General features: G+C 40.3%; 1 protein-coding gene across 1 annotated transcript in view; it reads left to right on the plus strand.

Annotated features, from left to right (window-relative positions):
• Positions 1-21,579, plus strand: part of SLF1 (SMC5/6 complex localization factor 1) — a 73,935-nt gene that overhangs the window by 45,459 nt on the left and 6,897 nt on the right. Inside the window, exons 12-17 of the mRNA XM_077817197.1 lie at positions 2,107-2,254; positions 12,539-12,684; positions 15,125-15,294; positions 15,898-16,031; positions 18,042-18,134; positions 18,540-18,722. Of these exons, the coding sequence (XP_077673323.1) occupies positions 2,107-2,254; positions 12,539-12,684; positions 15,125-15,294; positions 15,898-16,031; positions 18,042-18,134; positions 18,540-18,722 (874 nt within the window). The remainder of the gene's footprint in view (positions 1-2,106; positions 2,255-12,538; positions 12,685-15,124; positions 15,295-15,897; positions 16,032-18,041; positions 18,135-18,539; positions 18,723-21,579) is intronic.

The raw sequence follows: 21,579 nt of genomic DNA on the forward strand, positions 1-21,579 counted from the left end.
CTAGAGACTCCAAGGGGAGGTGGGAGAAGCTACCTGGTGTCCCTCATCAGCGAGTGTCTCCCTCCCTCCCTCACTGCTGGGGCTGTCCCCTTTCATTGCTGGCCCCATCCGTTGCATTTTGCTCTATAAGCAGCTGTTATCCCCTCTTATACTTCAAGATACCTACAACCTTTGCCAGAAAGAAAAATCAGGGAACAAGTAGGATGGAGAGGTGGCTGAGGAACAGGAGAAGGAAACAGAATATCTGGCTCTATTCCTAGATATACCCCAGACTACTTACATGACCTTGGGCAAATCACTTAATCTCTCTGCAGTAATTCTGCTTATCTCAGTGGTCCACAAACTGCGGGGCGCATCCCCCTAGGGGTCTGGGCCCCTCAGGAGGAATGTTGAGAGGGAGGGGGGTGCACGGCAGGGCCTGGACCAGCCCCCACAGATGGGCAGGGAGGGAGCAGCATGCAGACAGATTCCATTAATGATAAGAGGGGGTGTGACTGGAAAAGTTTGCGCACCGCTGGCTCTTAAAAGTGCATTATAACAAAACAAATTTAAGTTCTGTTAATCTCTTCTGCTTTCTATTCCTGACTCTCTTAGGAATGTTTAAAAATACGTATATCAAGCAGGGAAAAAGTGTGCCACTCTTTTTTACCCTTCCGCTGCCCAACTAATCTCCTCAATTCTACTTTCCTCACTCTTTTTTTTTTTTAATAAAATTTCTCACTCCATCTTAAGTAAAGTATTAGTTTTTCTTCATTTTACTGAGTTCTAAGTGGAGACTGTCCTTGTGTGTTAGATATATGGACTGTGTGTGTGTATTCCAGAATTGGTTTGGAGATACCTTAAGTCTGATTTGTCCCATAGTCTCTATTATTCTTTCATAAATCTCCGTCTGATTTATGAAACTTGTACTTTCTCAGTCATTGGTGCTTTCTAATTCTGCTAAGAGAATCGTTCTAATAAAAATTTGATCCTCAACCAGACTTTGGTCTCAGAGAAATATCAGACGTAACTGGTAATTAGACGTAACTTGGTGTAATTGATATACTAACATAAAAAATGGTCCCAGTTCATAATTTTGTTGCACAAAATGACCATCATTTTTTCAGGTTGAAAACATGAGAGAGAACTTCTTAAAGGAGATAAAACTGTGCTATTTTGTTCAGTACGGTTTCTTGCACCAGATCTCACATGTAGTATGATGCGAGATTTAATATACAATATGTGGGCTGGAGCTTCAGTCAAAGAGCTAAACTTTGTTTTTCACTGCTAAGGATTGATGAGGGAGAGGTGGAACCTTGGGTACCTTAACATTAGTGAATAGGTAATAAGACCTCACAAGTCACAATGCCTCCTGAGCACTACATTCAAGATTTGTAAAAATATTGGGTACACGTTTTTAAAAAGCTGAAGCTTATTCTTTTCCCCATGCCTAGTCCTCTATAGCAGGTATGGAGGGAAGGGATAAGGCTTGTATCTCCATCTCCATTCCTCCCAAACATGCCCCCATTGGGCTGGGTAGAATTATTGACAGTACTAAGAAAGTTCCCCATTCCAAAATGCTAGGAGACAGAGTTTGCCTGTCTCCTGCACTTGTGTTCTGTGGAGCAAAGGACCTCTTTACATCTTCACCTGCCTCTAGCAAATCCATGTCTCGTCATAATTTAGCTTTAAACTTATATTTGATGATATCTTTGGAAAAAATAATTTTAATGAGCAACAAGGGAGGAAGATTTCTGTAAAAGTAAATAAACAGCTTAATTGAAGTAAATGCACAACTTGAAATCATTTATTTAAACCCAGATTTAACTAAGCCTCTCTTGTGTGTGACTTCAAGTATTGATCTCATTTTGCATGTGTTTGTTTTTAAATACTGTAAAGCACTTTCTTCTGAGTGTTCAATTGACTTGTAATTAATGGCATGTTAATCATATTAACCTACCTGCAAGAGTTAGCCCTGGAGCTGGAGAAAGTAAAGTCTTTGAGAAAGTTAATTGTCAGCAGAGTGGATCTTTGTTGTTGCTGCTTTTACCAAACCATTATCGTTTTGTTTTGGGGTTTTTGGTATTTCATAAGGCTATTCTACAAATACTACATATTCTGTTTTAGGTCTTCAAAGATGAAGTAGCTATGCTGCTAACTGGAATTCTTGGAACTGTGGTAGAATATTGGATTCTTTCAGGCTTCATGATGGACAGAAACGTGTTGCATCAAGTGGCAGATGACCTGGCAAATTACATTGCCATTTCATGTGATGGTGAGTGTCTGGGATACATTTTATATTCTCTTTTAAATGTTAGTCTCAGATATTAAAATCCTAATTTAAGTTTCCTGTTTAAACTATTTTGCCTTTCATTATGCCTGTGCAACCTCATTTTATAGATATTTTAAAATATAAAAGGGGTAATGTTTGATTCTTCAGTCTATTAACTGATGCAAGGGCCAAAATTTAATAGGCTTTCCTGGCAGATTTGTGCCGGACAGGTTTTTTCATCAGGTTCCAACTCTTGTTAAAATCCCTCTTGAATTGCAGAATGGGAGCTGTGCTACAAATGCTGTTAGCCCAGGAAGAGGCTCAGAACCTGGAAGGTTTACTGGGATCTCATCATCCCCCATATCTGCTGGGACTCCACTAGGGACACCTCTGTTAGGTCAGATTATTCCTTCAGCTCTTGAGACTCAGCAAACTGGACCCTCCTCACTGACCAAAGACTTTTTTTCAACAAATTTGAAAATCACTTTGAATTCTCATGTCCAGTGCTCCTTGATATTATATTATATTATATTATAGCACATCATAAATGTGATCAAGTCATGATCACCTGTACATAAGCTACCATAAATTTTTAGTTCTGTGATCAGTTCCTATTTATTTATTAAGAAAAGGTCTAATACAGAATTCTCTCATGTTGTCTGCAACACTTTTTGGGTTAGGAAATTGACATCTATAATGTTTAAAAATTGCAAGGTTGTCTTAGTACTGGCAGCGTGAGAACTCCAGTTTCCAAACTGAAAACCCCCATGATCATGCATTATAAATAGTTGCATAAGGAAGTGGTCATCCTGTTTCCTAGTGTGATTTGGTGGTCTGTAGCAGACACCAGCTAATACCTTATCTTATGCTTTATCTGTTAGCACGTTGCTCCATAAGCATTCAGGATCATTTTCTTCTAGTTATCAGTAAGGCTGTGATTCTGTCATGGAGGTCGCAGAAGTCACGGATTCCATGATTTTCCGTGACCTCCATGACTTTCACAGCTGCAATGGCCGATGCGGCTGATCTCTGGGCTGTGAGAGCAGCTGGCCCTGGGGAGCGCCCCAGCAGCGGTCCTGGGGAGCACCCAAGCAGGGATGGCTGGGAGCAGTCAGCCCCTGTTGCCAGCTCAGGGGCTAGCTGTTGGCCCCCGCACCACCACAGCAGCAGTGTCCTGGGGGCCCCCAGAGCAGCAGTATCTGGGACCCCAGGAGCTGCTAAGTTTTAGTCAGAGGTATTTATTAGTAAAAGTCATGGACGGGTCCCGGGCCATGAATTTTTGTTTATTGCCCATTACCTGTCCAGTGTTAGGATATAGATATTCAGGCCTGTGTGTAAAGGCCTATACTCTAAGAATTTAGGTGTATTCTTATCACTTGGCTAGTTATAGAGGTATAAAAGAATCAAAATCACTGTCTGCCAGTGTAAGGTCCTTCTCTTACTGTGACAGTCTGAGGCCCTGTTCTTAGGTTAAGGCCTTTGGCTAAGCAGCAGAGGCAGCCATAAGCTGGGAAGCGACCGGTCACCTCCTCACATTCCAAACTAGTCACATTGAAAGAAGGTGCTATTGGGTTGTTAGGAATACAGTCCTGTCCTGATAATGCCTATTGCCTCCAGAGAAAGGGAAGTGCCTAGAAGATGTAAAAGGAAACTTAGTTTGATAGCATCCTGTCTGGCAAGAACTCACTTATCAATAGCTGGGATGTGAAATCCTCATTTCTGTGTTTGTTCTATCACTGTAGTCCCCATTTCCCCATTGTTTGTCTGTATAATCTCTGTCTGGTTCTGTGATTGTTTCTGTCTGCTGTATAATCAGTTTTGCTGGGTGTAAACTAATTAAGGTGGTGGGATATAATTGGTTACATAATCATGTTACAATATGTTAGGATTGGTTATTTAAATTTCAGTAAAATGATTGGTTAAGGTATAGCTAAGCAGAACTCAAGTTTTACTATATAGTCTGCAGTCAATCAGGAAGTGATTGGGTGGGTGTGTGGGGGAGAAATGGGAACAGGAAATGGGGGTGGGGAAATTGGAATCATGTTTTGCTAAAGGGGGAAATGGGAACAGGGATACAGGAGTAAGGCTCTGTGGTGTCAGAGCTGGGAAGGGGGACACTAAGGAAGGAAACTGGAATCATGCTTGCTGGAAGTTCACCCCAATAAACATCAAATTGTTTGCACCTTTGGACTTTGGGTATTGTTGCTCTCTGTTCATGCGAGAAGGACCAGGGGAAGTAAGTGGGTGAAGGAGTAAGCCCCCTAACATCCATGACTTTTACTAAAAATACCCCTGACTAAATCTTAGCCTTAGTTATCAGTGACTCGGAAATGGGTAATGCCATTTTTGACGTAGAGTGCTACTCTCCTTCCCCTTTTGCCCACTCATCATCACTCCCATAACCGCATTGGTCGTTGGGGCACCATCACTGATGAGCAATCAACCAATTGTCTCCACCCCTGATGATTGTGTGTCAATGCTTGAGTATCCGCAAAGTCCATTCCTGTCCACTCTTCTATGTTATCAGTCCATCTCTTCTTCTGTCTACCTCTTCTTCTCTTCCCCTGTACTGTCCCTTGGAGGATGATCTTGGATAGGCCAGATGATCTTGTTACATGGCCTTACTACTTCAGCTTGCGCTTCTTCACGGTCGTCAGGAGGTCTTCTTATGACCCAGCGCATTGGGTGATGATGTTGTGGACCTCTTCATTAGTGACGTGGTCGAAGTAGGAAATGCCCAGGATTTTACCGAAGTATCTCATCTCTACTACCTGTATTTTCTGTTCAAGTTCTGCCATAAGGGTCCGTGGCTCGCACACATACTGAAAGATGGAGATGACCAATGTGTGCATCAGTTTCAGTTTGGATTCCAGGGAGATATTCTTATTCCTCCAAATTGGCTTTAGCTTTGCCGCTGCTGCTGCTGTTTGCACAGTTCTTGCACGAATTTCTGCCTTGAATCCTTTATCAGTGATGATTGCCTCCAAATACTTGAACTGTTTCACTGGCTCCCGCTCGTGTCCACTGACAGTGATATGTGAGCTGATCCCATCATGTTTGTTTGTCATCAGGTTGGTTTTCTCTGTACTGATTTCCATACCGTATTTTGCGGAGGTTTCATCCAATCATTTCACAAGGTTGGCAAGTTCATCTTCACTGCCTGCCATGCCATCAATGTCATCAGCGAACTGAAGATTTGAGATTGTTCACCCCCAAATGCTGACTGCATATGTGATCTAGGGCATCAGTCATTATGCGCTCCGAGTAGATGTTGAACAGTGTGGGCGAAAGAAGGGAGCCTTGCCAGACTCCAACAGTGGTGCAAAACCACTCTCCTATTGTGCCATTGACAAGAACTGCACTGCTGGCCTTGGCATACAGTTGTTTAATGGTAAAAATAAGCTTACGACCAACATTGTACTTCTTCATGGTTCCCCAGAGAGTTTTGTGCCATACTCTGTCAAGTGCCTTTTTGAAGTCAACAAAGATATGGTGGATGTCCTGCTGATGTTATAAGTACTTCTCACCTAGAACACGAAGGTTGAAAATCAGTTCTGTGGTGGTACTTCCAGTAGGAAAGCCAGCCTGTTGTTCAGCAATGATATTGTCTGCTTGTGGCTTCAATCTGTTCACTATGACTTTCAACATTTTGACACAATTGCAGGTTGCCTTTCTTTGGCAGAGTAATGATTAGTGACTGTGTCCATGTGGAGGGCCACTTATCTGTCTGCCAGATCTTGTTGCAGATCTTGGTGAGTACATCTATTATTATTTCTCCTCCGAATTTCATCAGTTTGGCTGGGATGTTGTCAATACCTGTAGCCTTTCCATTCTTGAGTGATTTCACAGCTGTCTCCCCTTCTTCGCGTAGTATTAGAAAGTCCTACTCCTCCTCTATTGAATCTGGGCTGTCTAAGACACTAGAATTTCCATTTGTCTGGTGGTTATATAGATCAGAGCAGTAGTTTGTCCATTATTGATGTCCCTTTCTTCTGTAAGACTATTCCCTTCTTTGTCTTAGATTACGTTAGCTTTGATCCATCTCTCCTTTGTCAGATCTTGTACAACCTGGGAGGCTCGTTTGCTATTTTTATTATTGATACACTCTCTAATTTTAGAACATTGCTTTTCAATCCATATCTCCTTGGCCATTTTCATTCCTTTCTTGATCTTTCTGCCAATCACTCTGTATTTATCAGCTCCCTCAGTGCTGTTCTTGTCTCTCTCTTAAGTTCTCTTCTAATGTCGCACATTTGTAGTATTTCATTTGTGACCCATGGTTTTTGTCTTCTTACGATGTTTTCCCAAGGATGTCCGTTGCTGCCTCATTCATTACAGCATTGAAATTGTTGGTCATTGTTTCTACGTCTTCCTCTAGAGCAAGCAGCGCGGGGCAAATTTTCCACCGATCATCACTTGAAATGACTCTCCAGTGTTTTGGTCTCGGAGTCTTTCTAAATCAAACTTGGTTCTGGTGAATTTTGGCCTGACTATTTTCCTTAGCCACAGGCATAAATTTAGCATCACAAGGTCATGCTCACTTCCAATATCCTCACCGGGGAAACTCCTTGTTTTAGCTCTGTTAATCCCAAAATGAAATCAGTTTTGCATGATGATGTAGTCTATCTGGCTGTGATGTAGACTATAAAGTTTGTGCCATGTTGATTGTCTGGATGCTTAATGTGTTTGCAAGAACCAGATTGTTATAGCTGGCAAACTCCAAACATCTCAATCCTCTCTCATTCATTACCACATTACAGAAAGGGCCACAATAATCTCGCCAATCTGCCTGTACAGTACCCGCTTTAGCATTCCAACCTCCTTGTACAATCAGGATATCTTTCTTGTGTACCTTATCGATGGTGTCTTGGAGCTGATTGTCATGTCTGTTGTAGGGACTTAGACTCGTTACCACTGTGATATTAAACAGTACTGCCTTTAGACGGATGTAAATAAGCCTGCTGGACATTGGGCGGCATCCTAATACTGAATTCTTGGTATCTTTATGCACAAGAAATTCTACACCGTTGACATATTTGTCCTCTCCACTGTATTAGAGTCCATGGCCACCTTCTGTTAGTGCCTCTCCAAAGTTCTTCCATCTGACCTCAGAGATTCCTAGGAGGTGCCAGGTGTATTGTTCCATTTCGTATGTGAGTTGTTTCAACCTCCCTATTTGTCTCCATGTCCTTACATTCCACGTGGCTATGGTGATGTTATCTCTTCCATAGATCCTCTTTGTTGGGGTAACATCAGAAGTATACTTGTCCCACTTGGTGGGAGACAGATGGTACGGTCATTATTAGCCCGGGCTGCAATCAATCCGGTATGGACATCGTTGACTTGCTCATCATATGGTGTGTCTTGGGCAAATTTCTAACTTGGCTAAGCCCATCCCTCTCCCCCTTTTAGTCGCCTCTTACGACATGCAGGAGGAGCAGTGGGCCTATTCTGACTCCGGACCCACAGGGGAACTTTTGCACACTCAATCCTTCCTAAATAGGCTATAACCATTGATTTTTAACATCCCAGTCATGGTTAATCATCCCATTGGTTTTAGTTATATCAACTAGATCACATTTATGCTCATAAGAGGAATTCAGATTGCTCATTTGTTTGTTATCCAGACTCCTAGTATTGGTGTATAGGCAATTCAAAAAATTTCTTCTCTTCATGTGCTTTGGTTCCTTGATTAATTTTGTTCTCAACATCTCAATATTGTGCTAAGTGCTCTTATCGGCCCTCTTTTTACCCTTCCCTTTTGCTATTTGCTTAATGCCCTCCTGAATACTCTAGCTAGCTTTTCCCAAAAGAGACTGGTCCGCCTTCTACTGAGATGGAAGCCACCAAGCTATACAGCCCCTTCCCCCATAAAGAGTGGACCAGTGTTCCACAAACCCCAAACCCTCCACCCCTTACCTAGCCAGTAGTTCCATTATGCATATCAATATTTCTGACCCTACTGGGCCCTGTGTGGAATACACCACACCAGAAGACCAGTGTCATCTTCCTAATCCTGGGCTAGATTCCTTTTTCCACCTCACAAGGGGGCTTTACCACCAGCTCAATATGTTCCTCTGCCAGCTCTAAACAGATTATTATTCAAGTGCTTGTTCATGTCCATTGCAATGTAGGTGTGTGCTCGCCCCAAGTGCCAGAAAGTTTAAGTTCTTTTAGGGAGCAGAAAGCCATCCACTAGAGCTACGTACCTGGAAAAGTGGGAAAGATTCTTGATCTGGTCGGCGCAGAAAGGTGTCTCATCCACATGGTCATCAGTGCCTTTCATTCTGGACTACTTGCTACACCTGAATCCGCAAGGGCTATCGGTGTCATTGATTAGAGTCCACCTGTATGCAGTTTTGGTGTGTCACCTGTGGGTGAAGGGCCAATCTGTCTTTGAAAACCAATCTGCAGTCTGTTTCTCAAGGGTTTAACAGAATATGCCTCCAGGTATGTCAATCACTCCCACCCTGGGATCTCAACCTGGTATTGTCGAGACTCATGGGTTCCCCATTCAAGCCATTGGCAACGTGTCTTCTGCTCTACTTGTCCTGGAACGTGGCCTTCCTGGTGGACACAACTTCAGTTAGAAGGGTCTCCTAGATTAGGGTCCTTACTTCGGAACCTCCGTACATGGGATTCTTCAAGGACAAGGTCCAGCTGCATCCTCAACCAGCCTTCCTCCTGAAGATGGTTTCACAGTTCCATAGTAACCAGGACATATTCCTTCTGGTCTTCTATCCAAAACTGCATGCCAAAAACAGGAGTAGGAACTTTACTCACTAGATGTCAGATACACACTGGCCTTCTACACAGGACTAAATCGTTTTGGAAAACTACTCAACTTTTTGTGGATGTTGCAGACTGGATGAAGGGTCTCCCAGTCTCAGCCCAGAGAATCTCATCATGGATCACTTCCTGTATCCACATATGCTACAGCCTGGCAAAGGTCCCTGCTCCAGTTCTGACCACACTTACTACAAGGGCACAAGCATCTTCAGTTGCATTTGTAGTATATGTCCCTATCAAGGACAACTGTAGATCGGCAACATGGTCTTCGGTCCACACTTTTGCGTCTCACTATGCCATCACTCAGGAGGTTAGAGATGAGGCTGAGTTTGGCAGAGCAGTGCTACAGTCTGCTTGTCAATGAACTCCAGACCTTTCCCCTACATCTGCTTGGAAGTCACCTACATTAGAATTAACATGAGCAAGCACTCAAAGAAAAAGGGTCACTAACCTTCCATAACTGTTCTTCGAGATGTGTTGCTCATGTCTATTCCAAACCCCCTTTCCTGCCCCTCTGTTTAAAGTTAGCTGGCAAGAAGGAACTGAGGAAGTGGCGGATCGGTAGGGCCCTTTTATACCATCATCATGAAAGCGTGACTTCAGGGGGCACCAGAGCTGACCTGACTGATACCACTGAGGGAATACTTTCTGGCAGCAGTGCTCGGAGCAAGCACATACCTACATTGGAATGGACATGAGCAACACATCTCAAAGAACAACAGTTAAGGAAGGTTAGTAACCATTTTATCATGGCTCTGATGAAGAATTTTCAAGCAGAGAACCATCCTGCCCCAGCTCACATATCGTTTTCATCCTCAGATAAAGCTGTAGTTTCCAAGACATCTAAAAAACGTGACTACAAGATATTCCAGGACATGTTACATATAATGACTGCCACATTGGAGATTACCGTGGACATAGTCCAGGGGAAAAAAATCACTCAAGCTCTGGAATATCATCCACACTTTGGTTCCTGGAAGTCTTGCAATACTCATCATAAGGGACTTTTAGAGCTGTCTAAATTGCTCTGCCAGATGCCTGCCTCCCTGTCATCAACTTTGAAGAGAGGAGACCGGCACTTGAGGTTCTTTCCTAGGTTTTCGAGCAATTTTATACATACTCCATAGTGGGATCATTAATTGTCACTGTGGCTAATGAGAGGTCGAGACGAAGCCAATGAAAGGTGACACCAGAAGAGAAAGAACTCCCAAAAATTAAATTTGGACAAAAAATTATTTCACAACAGTCCTCTAAATGAGAATTGCCAACTACCAATACCTGTTGGCAAATTATGATTATGTGAATTGGGTTCTATGGTTAAATTCTCATTTCAGGACAACAGAGAAGAACTTACTCTCTTATTGCTGAAGATCAGCTTCTAGCATGCACATCCCTCCAAGCAGCCCTTGATGCTGTGGATACAGTCTCTAGATCTCTGGTGACTTCAGTTGCTGTGACGAGATCCTTGTGGCTCCACTCTTCAGGAATCCCTAAAGAAGTTCAAGTAAGAATTGAACATCTCCCACCTGAGGAATATGAACTCTTATACTTTCTGAAGGACTCGCATGCCACAACGTGATCTTTAGGGATCTATACTCCTGTACACAGTGAAAGAACTTTGCCTCTGCTGTGATGGAGGCTTGATATTTTTCATGTTGTTTTTTTCCAGACCCTCCACCCAACCCATCCTCATAATTTTTCAAGGACTCCTCTAACAATGATGTGTTACATCAGGATGTGCAGTCACTTCTAAACTTTGGAGCAGTGGAAGAAGTTCCTTAAGAATACCAGGAAAGTGGTTTTACTCATTTTTTTTATTCCCAAAAAGAATAGGTGTCAAAAGTTCTGCTCCAGAGGGGACAAAGTTAGGGATCCAATAAATTTATAGTCACATGATCCCTAGACCTGATGTAAGATGACTCTCCAATTCCATTAATCCTGAGAGTTCTCAGGAAGCTCAGGCAGGACTCTGTTAGAATAATCCTGGAAGCTCCAGCATGACTGAGACAGTTCTGGTACTCAGAGCTAAAGAATCTATCCTCCAATACAGTTACTTCCCCAGCCAGAGGAAAAATCACAGAAGCATGATCAAATGGTTCATCTGAATCCATGGTCCCTGCATCCTGAAGTATAGATGCTGGCTGGCTGGCTGGCTGACAGTGGAAAGATCCTGGATCCGGCCCATAGTGTTTCCACTTTGGATGTACAGCTTTGGATGTAATCCTCTAGAGACGCTGCAGAAAGAGTATGGCAAAATCCTGGAGCTTCACAGACAAGTCTGAGCTGACTGCAGGCTTCCCAAAAATCTCATAACTGGGAAAAGGCCATTTCCAGAAAGGAAGTAATCCAGGAAAGGGATTTCTGTTCTAAATCTACTTGCCTTCTTCTAATGAAGATCCCTTACACAAAAACTGAGGATACGTTTACATTGCAATAAAAGACCTGTAGCAGCTGGTCCAGGTCGGCCGACTTGGGCTCATGAGGCTTAGGCTGTGGGTTATAAAATTGTAGTGTAGACATTCGAGTTTGGGCTGGAGCTCAGGATCTCAGACTGAATGAAGTCAGAGGGTCTCAGAACCCAGGCTCCAGCCCAAGTCTGAGCGTCTACAGGGCAATTTTATAGCCCTGCAACCCAAGCTTCATGAACCCGAGTCAGCTGACCTGGGCTCTGAGAGTCGGTGCTGGGTTGTTTTTTTTTTTTTAATCACCGTGTAGACATACCCTCAAAATACTGAACTTAACAGAAAACCTTGTTACTTTAACCAAATACACATTGTATTCAAATGTAGCATTTAATTTATTAATTTGGGGGAGGAGGGAAAGTGTTCTAAATGCCTTCATATGGAATATGAAATTTGTAAAAACAGGTGATAAAAGATTTGGTTATAAACAATGTTGAGCATGTTTGGGGGAGGGGAGTCAGCCTCCATCTCCACCTTTTGTTACAATCATTGGACGTTCTTGATATTGAATACCATTAACATATGTGTCAGCATCATGACAGCATAGCATTCATCCAGGATTTGCTACTGCACCATGTTGTTTTTGTTATATGCCTTCTTGGCTAATGTTTCATACTCTTTTTTTTTTTTTTTTTTTTTTTTTTTTATGGATGGTATTATATTGTCCCATCTGAAATTTTGAAGATTATCACTAGTGTAACTTCCTTGAATAAATACTTTCCTTTTCAAAAATCTTAGCATAACAGTTATGCAGATTGTATCAGAGATAGTCTTTTATTTAAAAATGATTGATTTAATATTTTAAGCAGATTCACTTTTTAAAACCTGATGAGCGGTGTCACAAAAACTATGCTTGTTAGCTACTGGATTATATGTTGTTTGTAAATTGGCAGTTTTAATCATTTAATTTATGAATTAGCAGTAGTAAGGAAAGAAATCCAGCAGGGGCATGAACTATGATTTCGCCGCCTTTGATATGGCTCATGTATCTATCTTTTATTTATTTGTCTGTCTGTTTAATTTTTCCCCAACCTAGACTTTTCAACACAGGAATTAAAAATGTTCATTTGTTCCATACCATCTCTCTGGCTTCAAATGTTTGTTGCAGAGGCAGTCTTTAAAAATTTATGTTTACGGAGGAACATTACTATTTCTGCCAAACCTCTTTCTCTTCACAAAATAGTAAGTAGCATTTGTACTGTTTGATACTGAACTACATTTTGGAATGTAATATGACTAACCGACTAATGAGATGGAATTCTGGAAACCAATAATTTTTACTTATTTGCCTTCTCCTTGTCCTACACCACAGTTAGAGGAGATATGCATTGCCTGTGTCGCATTCCATCCTTGGAGAATCCAAAGCGTTTAAATGAAAAATAATATTAGGTTTGGGTTTATCTTGGCACAGATATGAGATCATAGTTCAAATATGGATATGATTTTTTTTCTTACGAAGCAATTCTTAGTGACAACTGTCTTGTTAAGGTGGCAGCCTACACCAACAGATAAAGTGAAAAACATTAAAAATAATCCTTTTTCATTGCAATATTAAATTCCAGGTGTAGGAATATGCCCAATTTTGTGTGATAAAGTAAATACTGAAAAAAGGCAATTCTATCCACTATATTATTTGCAAACACAACTTTGTTTCATGATTCAGAACAGCAGTGTTCCATCTAAATTTTCTTCTGTTAATGTTCCATCTTCTGCTTCTGTCAAAGTTGCTACCTTCACATCACAATTTCTGGTGCTTGGGTATGGAATGTTAAGACTGTCTTCAAATCCCCAACTAAATCATCCCAGCCAAAAGATTAAAACCTCTAAGGAAGGAGATTCCACCACCTCCCTAGGTAACCCATTCCAGTGCTTCACCACCCTCCTAGTGAAAACGTTTTTCTTAATATCCAACCTAAACCTCCCCCACTGCAACTTGAGACTATTACTCCTTGTTCTATCATCTGGTACCACTGAGAACAGTCTAGATCCATCCTCTTTGGAACCCCCTTTCAGGTAATTGAAAGCAGCTATCAAATCCCCCCCCCCCCTTCATTCTTCTCTTCTGCAGACTAAATAATCCCAGTTCCCTCAGTCACTCCTCATAAGTCATGTGCTCCAGCCCCCATTTTTGTTGCCCTCCGCTGGACGTTTTCCAATTTTTCCATATCCTTCTTGTAGCGTGGGGCCCAAAACTGGACACAGTACTCCAGATGAGGCCTCACCAATGCCAAATAGAGGGGAACGATCACGTTCCTCAATCTGCTGGCAATGCTCCTACTTATACAGCCCCAAATGCCGTTAGCCTTCTTGGCAACAAGGGCACACTGTTGACTCATATCCAGCTTCTCGTCCACTGGAACCCCTAGGTCCTTTTCTGCAGAACTGCTGCCTAGTCACTCAGTCCCTAGTGTGTAGCAGTGCATGGGATTCTTCTGTCCTAAGTGCAGGTCTCTGCACTTGTCCTTGCCGAACCTCATCAGATTTCTTTTGACCCAATCCTCTAATTTGTCTAGGTCCCCCCCCCCCCGCTCTCCTGTTGGTAATAGCTCATCTTAAGCGATCACTCTCCTTACAGTGTGTGTAACAACACCCATTTTTTCATGTTCTGTGTATATATAAATCTCCTCACTGTATTTTCCACTGAATGCACCCGATGAAGTGAGCTGTAGCTCACGAAAGCTCATGCTCAAATAAATTGGTTAGTCTCTAAGGTGCCACTAGTACTTTTTCTTTTTGCGAATACAGACTAACACGGCTGCTACTCTGAAACCTACCCTCCAGTGTATCTACCACTCCTCCCAGTTTAGTATCATCCGCAAACTTGCTGAGGGTGCAATCCACGCCATCCTCCAGATCATTAATGAAGATATTGAACAAAACCAGCCCCGGGACCAGTCCTTGGAGCACTCCGCTTGATACCGGCTGCCAACTAGACATGGAGCCATTGATCACTGCCCATTGAGCCCGACAATCTAGCCAGCTTTCTGTCCATCTTCTATACAGAACAGTTGCCTTCAGATATAGAAGAATTCAAGATAGATTGGAACTTTTTTATGCATTGTTCACCGTAAATAGTCTTTAAGCAGAGCACTGGGGAAAGACATATGTAAGCTGACAAAACAAGCTAAGAAATGAACACACAAGCTAACTTTACCATGTGTAATCAACACATACACAAAGAAAACTCTACTAATGTTTATATAACATAGTCAGCATTATTAAGTCTTCATTATGACAATTGCACAGTAAAGTAAATGGAAACATTTTTTCAGTGAATAAGGCAAATTCTCATTCCTTTTGCAAATTTTTCTTGGTCTCATGGAGATTTCCCCCTCTTCCACAGGGTGGTATTAATTTCTGGCCTAATTTTGCCACCTGAACTCCTGTTGAGTAGTATCTTGTTACCTAAGTAGTCCCACCTTAGCAGTATAAACATTCTTAAACTTTTTTAAAGTAATGGGTGTAGTGATGTGATTGTGGTTGGAGACGGTCTTAAGTAGAGTAAATGCAGCAAAAGATGGAGGGAAAATGAATTGTAATTTCTAATGACCAGTTAAGCAGTACTTCTTTTTCCCTAAACACAGTCATAAAAATTGTAACAAACATACTATTTTTGCAACAGGTTTGTTCCTATTTGCCTGCTTTAGGAGAAGTAGGTATGCATGAGACTGGGAAAGTGCAGAAAGTGAAGAAAAAGAAAATAGGGCAGTGGCCTTGCCCTGAGTCTCAAAGGGCATTACTGATGCTAAATGGTGATAAGCAGAACCAAGCCAAACTGCTGCCTGATCTACCGTAAGTAATACCTATAACATCACCAGTTTTATTCTGCTTTGGGGGACAGCTTCTGACCTGACACATTTCTTGAACTTTATGTGACCTGTGTTGTTGTCTGCAAATTACTGTGACTGGCAGAAAGCTCCATTTTAAACTTGTAACACATCTGGGTAGGTTTTTTTCCCTCTCTCGGTTTATATGTATATTGATGCACGTTCATTTCCCTAGGGAAGCATTTTACATTAATAATGGAAAAATGTAAGTATTCACAGAATTATTTTTTTTAAGTCTGATCCCCATATAATTACTGCTTTAAACAAGTATGTACTTTGCCAAATGTTTTTAAAATGCAATTAAGATTAAGTATCAGAGGGGTAGCCGTGTTAGTCTGTATCCACGAAAGCTTATGCCCAAATAAATCTGTTAGTCTTTAAGGTGCCACCGGACTCTTCGTTGTTTTTAATTAAGATTAAATTTCAGACTCTCTAACTTGGAAACACACATTATATGTATGGAGTATATACATGCTGTGATAACATTAAATATGTACATATGTTTAATAATTTTCCAAACAGATTAGTTTAATAAAAATATACTTGTCATTGCTTGATTTCCTTTTAGTGAACTGATCTTCAATAAATTCCCTCCATTATCAAAGAAGTTAAGGATGAAAGCAGAAGTTGAGGTGTCAAACACCAAAGAGAATCGCCACCCTTTGGATGAAGAGATGCACTTTTATAAGACTAATATTAAAGGTATTCTGTATATCTAATTTATGCTAAAAACTTCATATGGTTACAGTCAGTACTTCCAGGTTTGATATACTTGCCCTGATGAATGCTGAGCTAAAGTGATGTCCCAAGCCCAAGAAATACTTCCTTGTGTATCATATTAGTTGTTTTCAACATTTGAGAGAGAAATCATTTTATACATGGTGAAATAAAGCTGCTTACTCTATTCCCCTCCGCCCTCCCCCCCCCCCCCCCAAAAAAAAATTAGAGTGTATAGCTTGTGTGAGCTCATTCCAGTCTTGCCCGTCTTACTTTGCTAATCCACCTCAACCTGTACTTGGTAGGATCAACGTCTTCTGATTTGAAAGTATAATTCAGTCTTCATCTCTTTCAGTCCTAGACATTTTGTGAACAAAGACTGAGAAGTATGCTATGTTGCATAGCTGTGTTAAGCATATGGACGGTTTTCTTCCAGGCATTGAGCCCAGACTATGAAATGCATTTGGCTTTTAGTCTTAACTATACTGGAACCCAAGTACCTTAGAAGGAAATAGCCCTGCAGTAATTCACTCAGGCCTCACTTACTATACAAATTTAATAAAATGCACTTTACACAAGTCTATACCTGGCCAGAATCACTTGCTGGAACTGGGTGGGTTTTTTTTTGTTTTGTTTTTTGTTTTTTAATCTGAGCCTTACCAATAGTGTTTCTAATACAAATATATCTATCATGTAGACACTCAAGGGAGAACTGAAGTAAAATTGGCAGAAAAAAAAAAGCCCTCATCATTTAAGATTTTATATTCAGTAGTGTATGTCTCAAACAATGAAGGACAAAAAATTCACCCCATTTTGGGGTTTAAAAAAAAAAAAATTTCCTCAGTAACAGAGCCAGGCCATACATTTTAAAAATTGGTGCCCTTTCCCTTTACTGCTTCTGTAAGTAAAATTAATGTGAATGATTGCATGCGGTCTTTATAAAGGCAAAATGAACTAGAGGAATAGGGCAGAAAATGGTCAACCCTTCATCTTCTCCATCTCTCTACCAAAATCTGAAGTAGCATCTCAATAAAAATAAAAATTCTACTGAAAAGAACTAGTAGGGAACTGACAGTTGTACTTTAATGTGCGCATTAAATATTGTAAAAATACACTGTCTTGGCACTATTGTATAGATTGAGAAAATTAGTCTGATATATATTTCATTTCTAACCTGTTTGCTGTTGCATCTTCAGTCAGCTTTCATCAAGATTTTGATCTGGCTTTTTGTTCAGATATAATCACTTATTGAAAACAAATTTATACATACAGTAGGCCTGAAGTTCTTACCATGTATTCATTAACTGTGTCTTTACTTATACATAGCAGTTCAGTCTCTTGCTATTCAGTTTGTCACCTTTTGTTTCAGCTTTAAATGGTACCTTGCCTCTGTGGACGATTTTTTTTTCCCTTGTGGGTTTTTATTTTTTTTTTAAATGACTCACTCTCTCTTTCTGCGCTATGGTAGCCAAGTCAGACAGCCTATTGAGAAACAGCAAACCATCTGTTAAAGGGTTTGAAATTCTGAATTATACTTGAATGTGTAGAGGTACTCGTGCTTAGCCAGAAACATTCATTTGAATTAAGCTATAAATGCTGTGTAAAAAGAATCATACATTTAACGTCGGTTCATGAATAAATTTAAGGGACGGCAACTGCACGCTAAACTTTTATTGCTTGAAAACCCAGTATTTTTGGTGTTCTGTGATCATTCAGTGCTTTTATAGTGTGATTGAAGCTTTAAACCTTGAATTGGGGGGGTGATAAATCCACTGTTAAACCTTTTGCAGTACAATTTCATTGCTGGATCTGTGATGGAACAGAAGCTCTGTGGGTTTAAAAAAATTTTTTTTTTTTTTTAAGATGTTTAAACAGGACAAAGGAAAATCTTACTCATTATTGAATTTTCTGGCATGCAGCCAGATCTCCTAGTTGATTATTTCTTTAGTTGCTATCTTGCCTAGTGTAGTATAATCTATTATTTTTTTATGGTAGGAGAGACAGCCCTGCATATAGCTTGCATAAGAAACAAAGTGGAGAGACTGATTCAGCTTCTCCCTTTTCCTGGAACAGACATTAATGTTAAAGGTAAGCATGTTGATTTTCTGTACTGAACCAACATATTAAACCAACCAAATAATTTTAGTATTTTCATTTTGAAATACAAAGTTCACCTTTTAGAAATACTTAAAGAAAATCCTAATTGTTTTAATAATATGGAGTCATGACTTAAAGCACAGGTTTTATGAACAGCTAGCCTGTAACTAAAGTCCAACCATTAAGTCATAGGTGAAGTCTTAAAAATTTTCTATGTGTTTTTGAATGAATTTTTTTATTATTTTAAAATGGGATTAATCTTCAAACGTTAAAAGGTAAGTGTGGTGCTAGTTAGCAGAAAGAAAGTAGTGCTGTTTAATGAATCAGAATTATAATATTATGAACAGTTTACTACTACTTTTGCTCTTTTAAAACTTCCCTTGATTTATAATTCAGACTATGCTGGCTGGACGCCTTTGCATGAAGCCTGTAACCATGGTAGCACAGTGTGTGTCCGTGAAATTTTGCAGCGTTGTCCAGAGGTAGACCTGCTCAGTCAAGTGGACGGGGTGACTCCTTTGCATGATGCACTGTCAAACGGACATGTAGAAATTGGCAAACTGCTACTTCAGCATGGGGGTGAGTGCATTTATGCTAAACTGGTTTTAAGAAAGTGTCCAGTGTTAAATGAGTCCATATGAAGTTCATAGCATCCTTCTTTGCTGATGGTTAAAATGCAATACTATTTTAAAAGAAATGTTTAAAATAAACTTTAAAAGCTGGTTTGGTCACTATAGATAAAATCCTTATGATTTTTTCACTTATTCAGATTCTCATAAATATGTGAAATATAATATATCCTTGACTTGTAAATTCTTTTCAGGGTTTGAGTGGTTTGATTTTTTTTCTTTGTTTAAAATGTTTTATACTCCCATGATGAGTTAGAGAGTTATATTCTGAAAGATTTTAGAGAGTGAACATAAAGATTACCCAGTTACCAAGCAAATCTACAGAATTTTTTTATTGTTTTAATCTATATTGCAAGGATTTCTATAGAGATTTGCTAGTCTAGTTTTCTAGGTCGTGTTTATAAATTTAAATGAAAACTTGCTCAGTATTTATGAAAATGATTATCTTTAAAAAATATGGTTTGCTGACAAACTAGCTGAAGAAAGGGCATTTTGTAGTTGTCATAACTGCTGTTTGGGGAGAGGGGTACCAATAGGAGGGAGACCATAGTTTAACACGCATACATTGCTCCCAATACAATTTACAATGCATGCTTTTAATAATTTTTTTCTTTAGTGACAGGATTCTTAGATCATGTCTTGATAAATGCTATACCAGCTGAATTAACTTACTGTGTTCATGAACAAAGCTCATGTAAAAAATTGACTGTTTTAAAAAAGACAGTTGATGTCTCATCTGCTAAAACAAAGATTTATGTTGCTTGTACTGTTCACACCTACTTTGTGTCAATCTAATCTCTATGCATTATATCCCATGTCCAAATCTTTGTGATAGTGATCATTCTGCACATAACCACATAAGGCAAAAGAATGCACTGTATTTAGATGACTTATAACTTAATTCAGCTAGAGACAAAATTATGTTTGGTTTTTGGAATTATAAGACTTCTGTATTTACAGTCTTCTCCTGCCCCCTAAAGGCTACTTCTGTGTCTGTTGGGCAGACATCATCTCTTAATCAATACATTCTTCTGCTGTTCTACCTCAGTATGTTTGATGAGCTTCAATGCTGTGGCTCCCAGGTGTTTTATTTGTCTACTCACCCATGTATCTGACATGCCAAGCCAATACCTGGCCTCCCTTCAGCTGGTCTAAGTGATACAAGAGCCAATATTATAGTAAGCCCAACTCTTCAATAGAAAATGGCATTGCACTGACAGATGTGCATTTTTCCTGAGCCTTTGTGAAGAATAGGCAGTGGATGATCCTCTTGTCCTCGGGGACATCTACTTGCACTTGCATTCATCAAGGTCTTCTGGCAACTGTACAGACTGCATGCAGCCTTATCTTTGCCTTTGTCAGATTCTAGGTTTTGGCCTGTCAACCAGTTTGACACCATGGTTGTGGGAACTGCATTACACATTCATCTTAGATTCACTAAGGCTTGGTAGCTGTAATTTGGAGCATTTCTGCATTAACTTTCATTTTCTCTTTCTCTCTCTCTAGTATTCAGATTTTTACAAGGTATTCTCTTTTTCTTCAAAAAGGCTTCACTTTGCAAAAGTTATTGTAGCTACTTTACATAATCAGTGTTAGATTAAAACAGTATTATAGTTAAAGCAGCATTAAGTAATTTAAAATACTCTAGCTATTGTTGCTAGATTTAGTGTTATGTACATGGTACAATAACCTTCTATTAGAGTTTAAACTGCAATTTACCTTATCAAAAGATGGCTAATAGACACATTATGTTAAAGAAACGATGCCATTTTATAGCAACCCAAATTTGCAACTTAAATAAGCAGTCTTGAAAACACCATGTGTTGTGCATTAACATATTTCTGGTATGACCATTTAATTTACTTGTGATCAATACATTTGTAAAGTGTTACAAATTTGCCAAACTATTTTAGTAATACATTTAGGGATTATTAAAAGGAAGAATCTGACACAGTCTGAAGAGCTAACATGTTGCCTGTTGAAAGTTAATTGAACACAGTTTAATACAATACCTAGCCTCTGTATTGCAGAGATTGCTAAAAACAGGTATTGTAACTTAGTATTTAGTAGCTGAGAGGGACCTGGATTCTCATCTTGCCAGCTGACTTGGTGCATGACCTGGGGAAAAGTTACTTGACCAGCTTGTGCTTTAGCCAGCCCAGCAATAACATAAGGTAAAATCTGGACTTTGCTAATTAATGCTGTATTTGGGCCCAGCTTCTGCAAGAGTATATCAAATAACTGATCACTAGAAATTCTTAATGAAACTGACCACACTGCACCTTAAATCAGCGGAGTGCGGGGAAGGGACGTTGTCTGGCTTGCTGGGGAAAGGGGTATATCAATTTAAGGATTGGGACCAGAGAGGCACAGACACTGCTGCAAAGGCAGGGTGGGGTCAGCATTGTGACACTGACTCATCCCTCAGGAACCTGGGGAGTTGATAAGGGCAAGTCTGGTGGGAGAAGCTCCTTGGTAAAAAACTTAAAGGAGGTGTTTGTTAAAGGAGCTGAACAGGGTGGGGTTCGGGGCACCAATGACTGGCATGGCAGGGAGCCAACCCCCAATTCCTTGATAGCCCACCTTAACCCTCATTCCAGGTGGGGGGATGGTAATGTCCCAGCAATGGGTTGTCTGGGACCAGGATGGAAAAGGAGAAGTGGGGCCTGGCAGAAGCCCCCAGGTGGACATCGAATGAACATGGAGTTAGCTGCACTGTACACTTATCTGCTGGGTAGTCCCAGACATCAAATAATAAAGTTGCGTCCTGATTAAACCATATACATATGTCTCCTTTCCTTCTTCCG

This window comes from Eretmochelys imbricata, chromosome 5 (assembly GCF_965152235.1).
Source record: "Eretmochelys imbricata isolate rEreImb1 chromosome 5, rEreImb1.hap1, whole genome shotgun sequence".
NCBI classification, from domain to species: domain Eukaryota; kingdom Metazoa; phylum Chordata; order Testudines; family Cheloniidae; genus Eretmochelys; species Eretmochelys imbricata.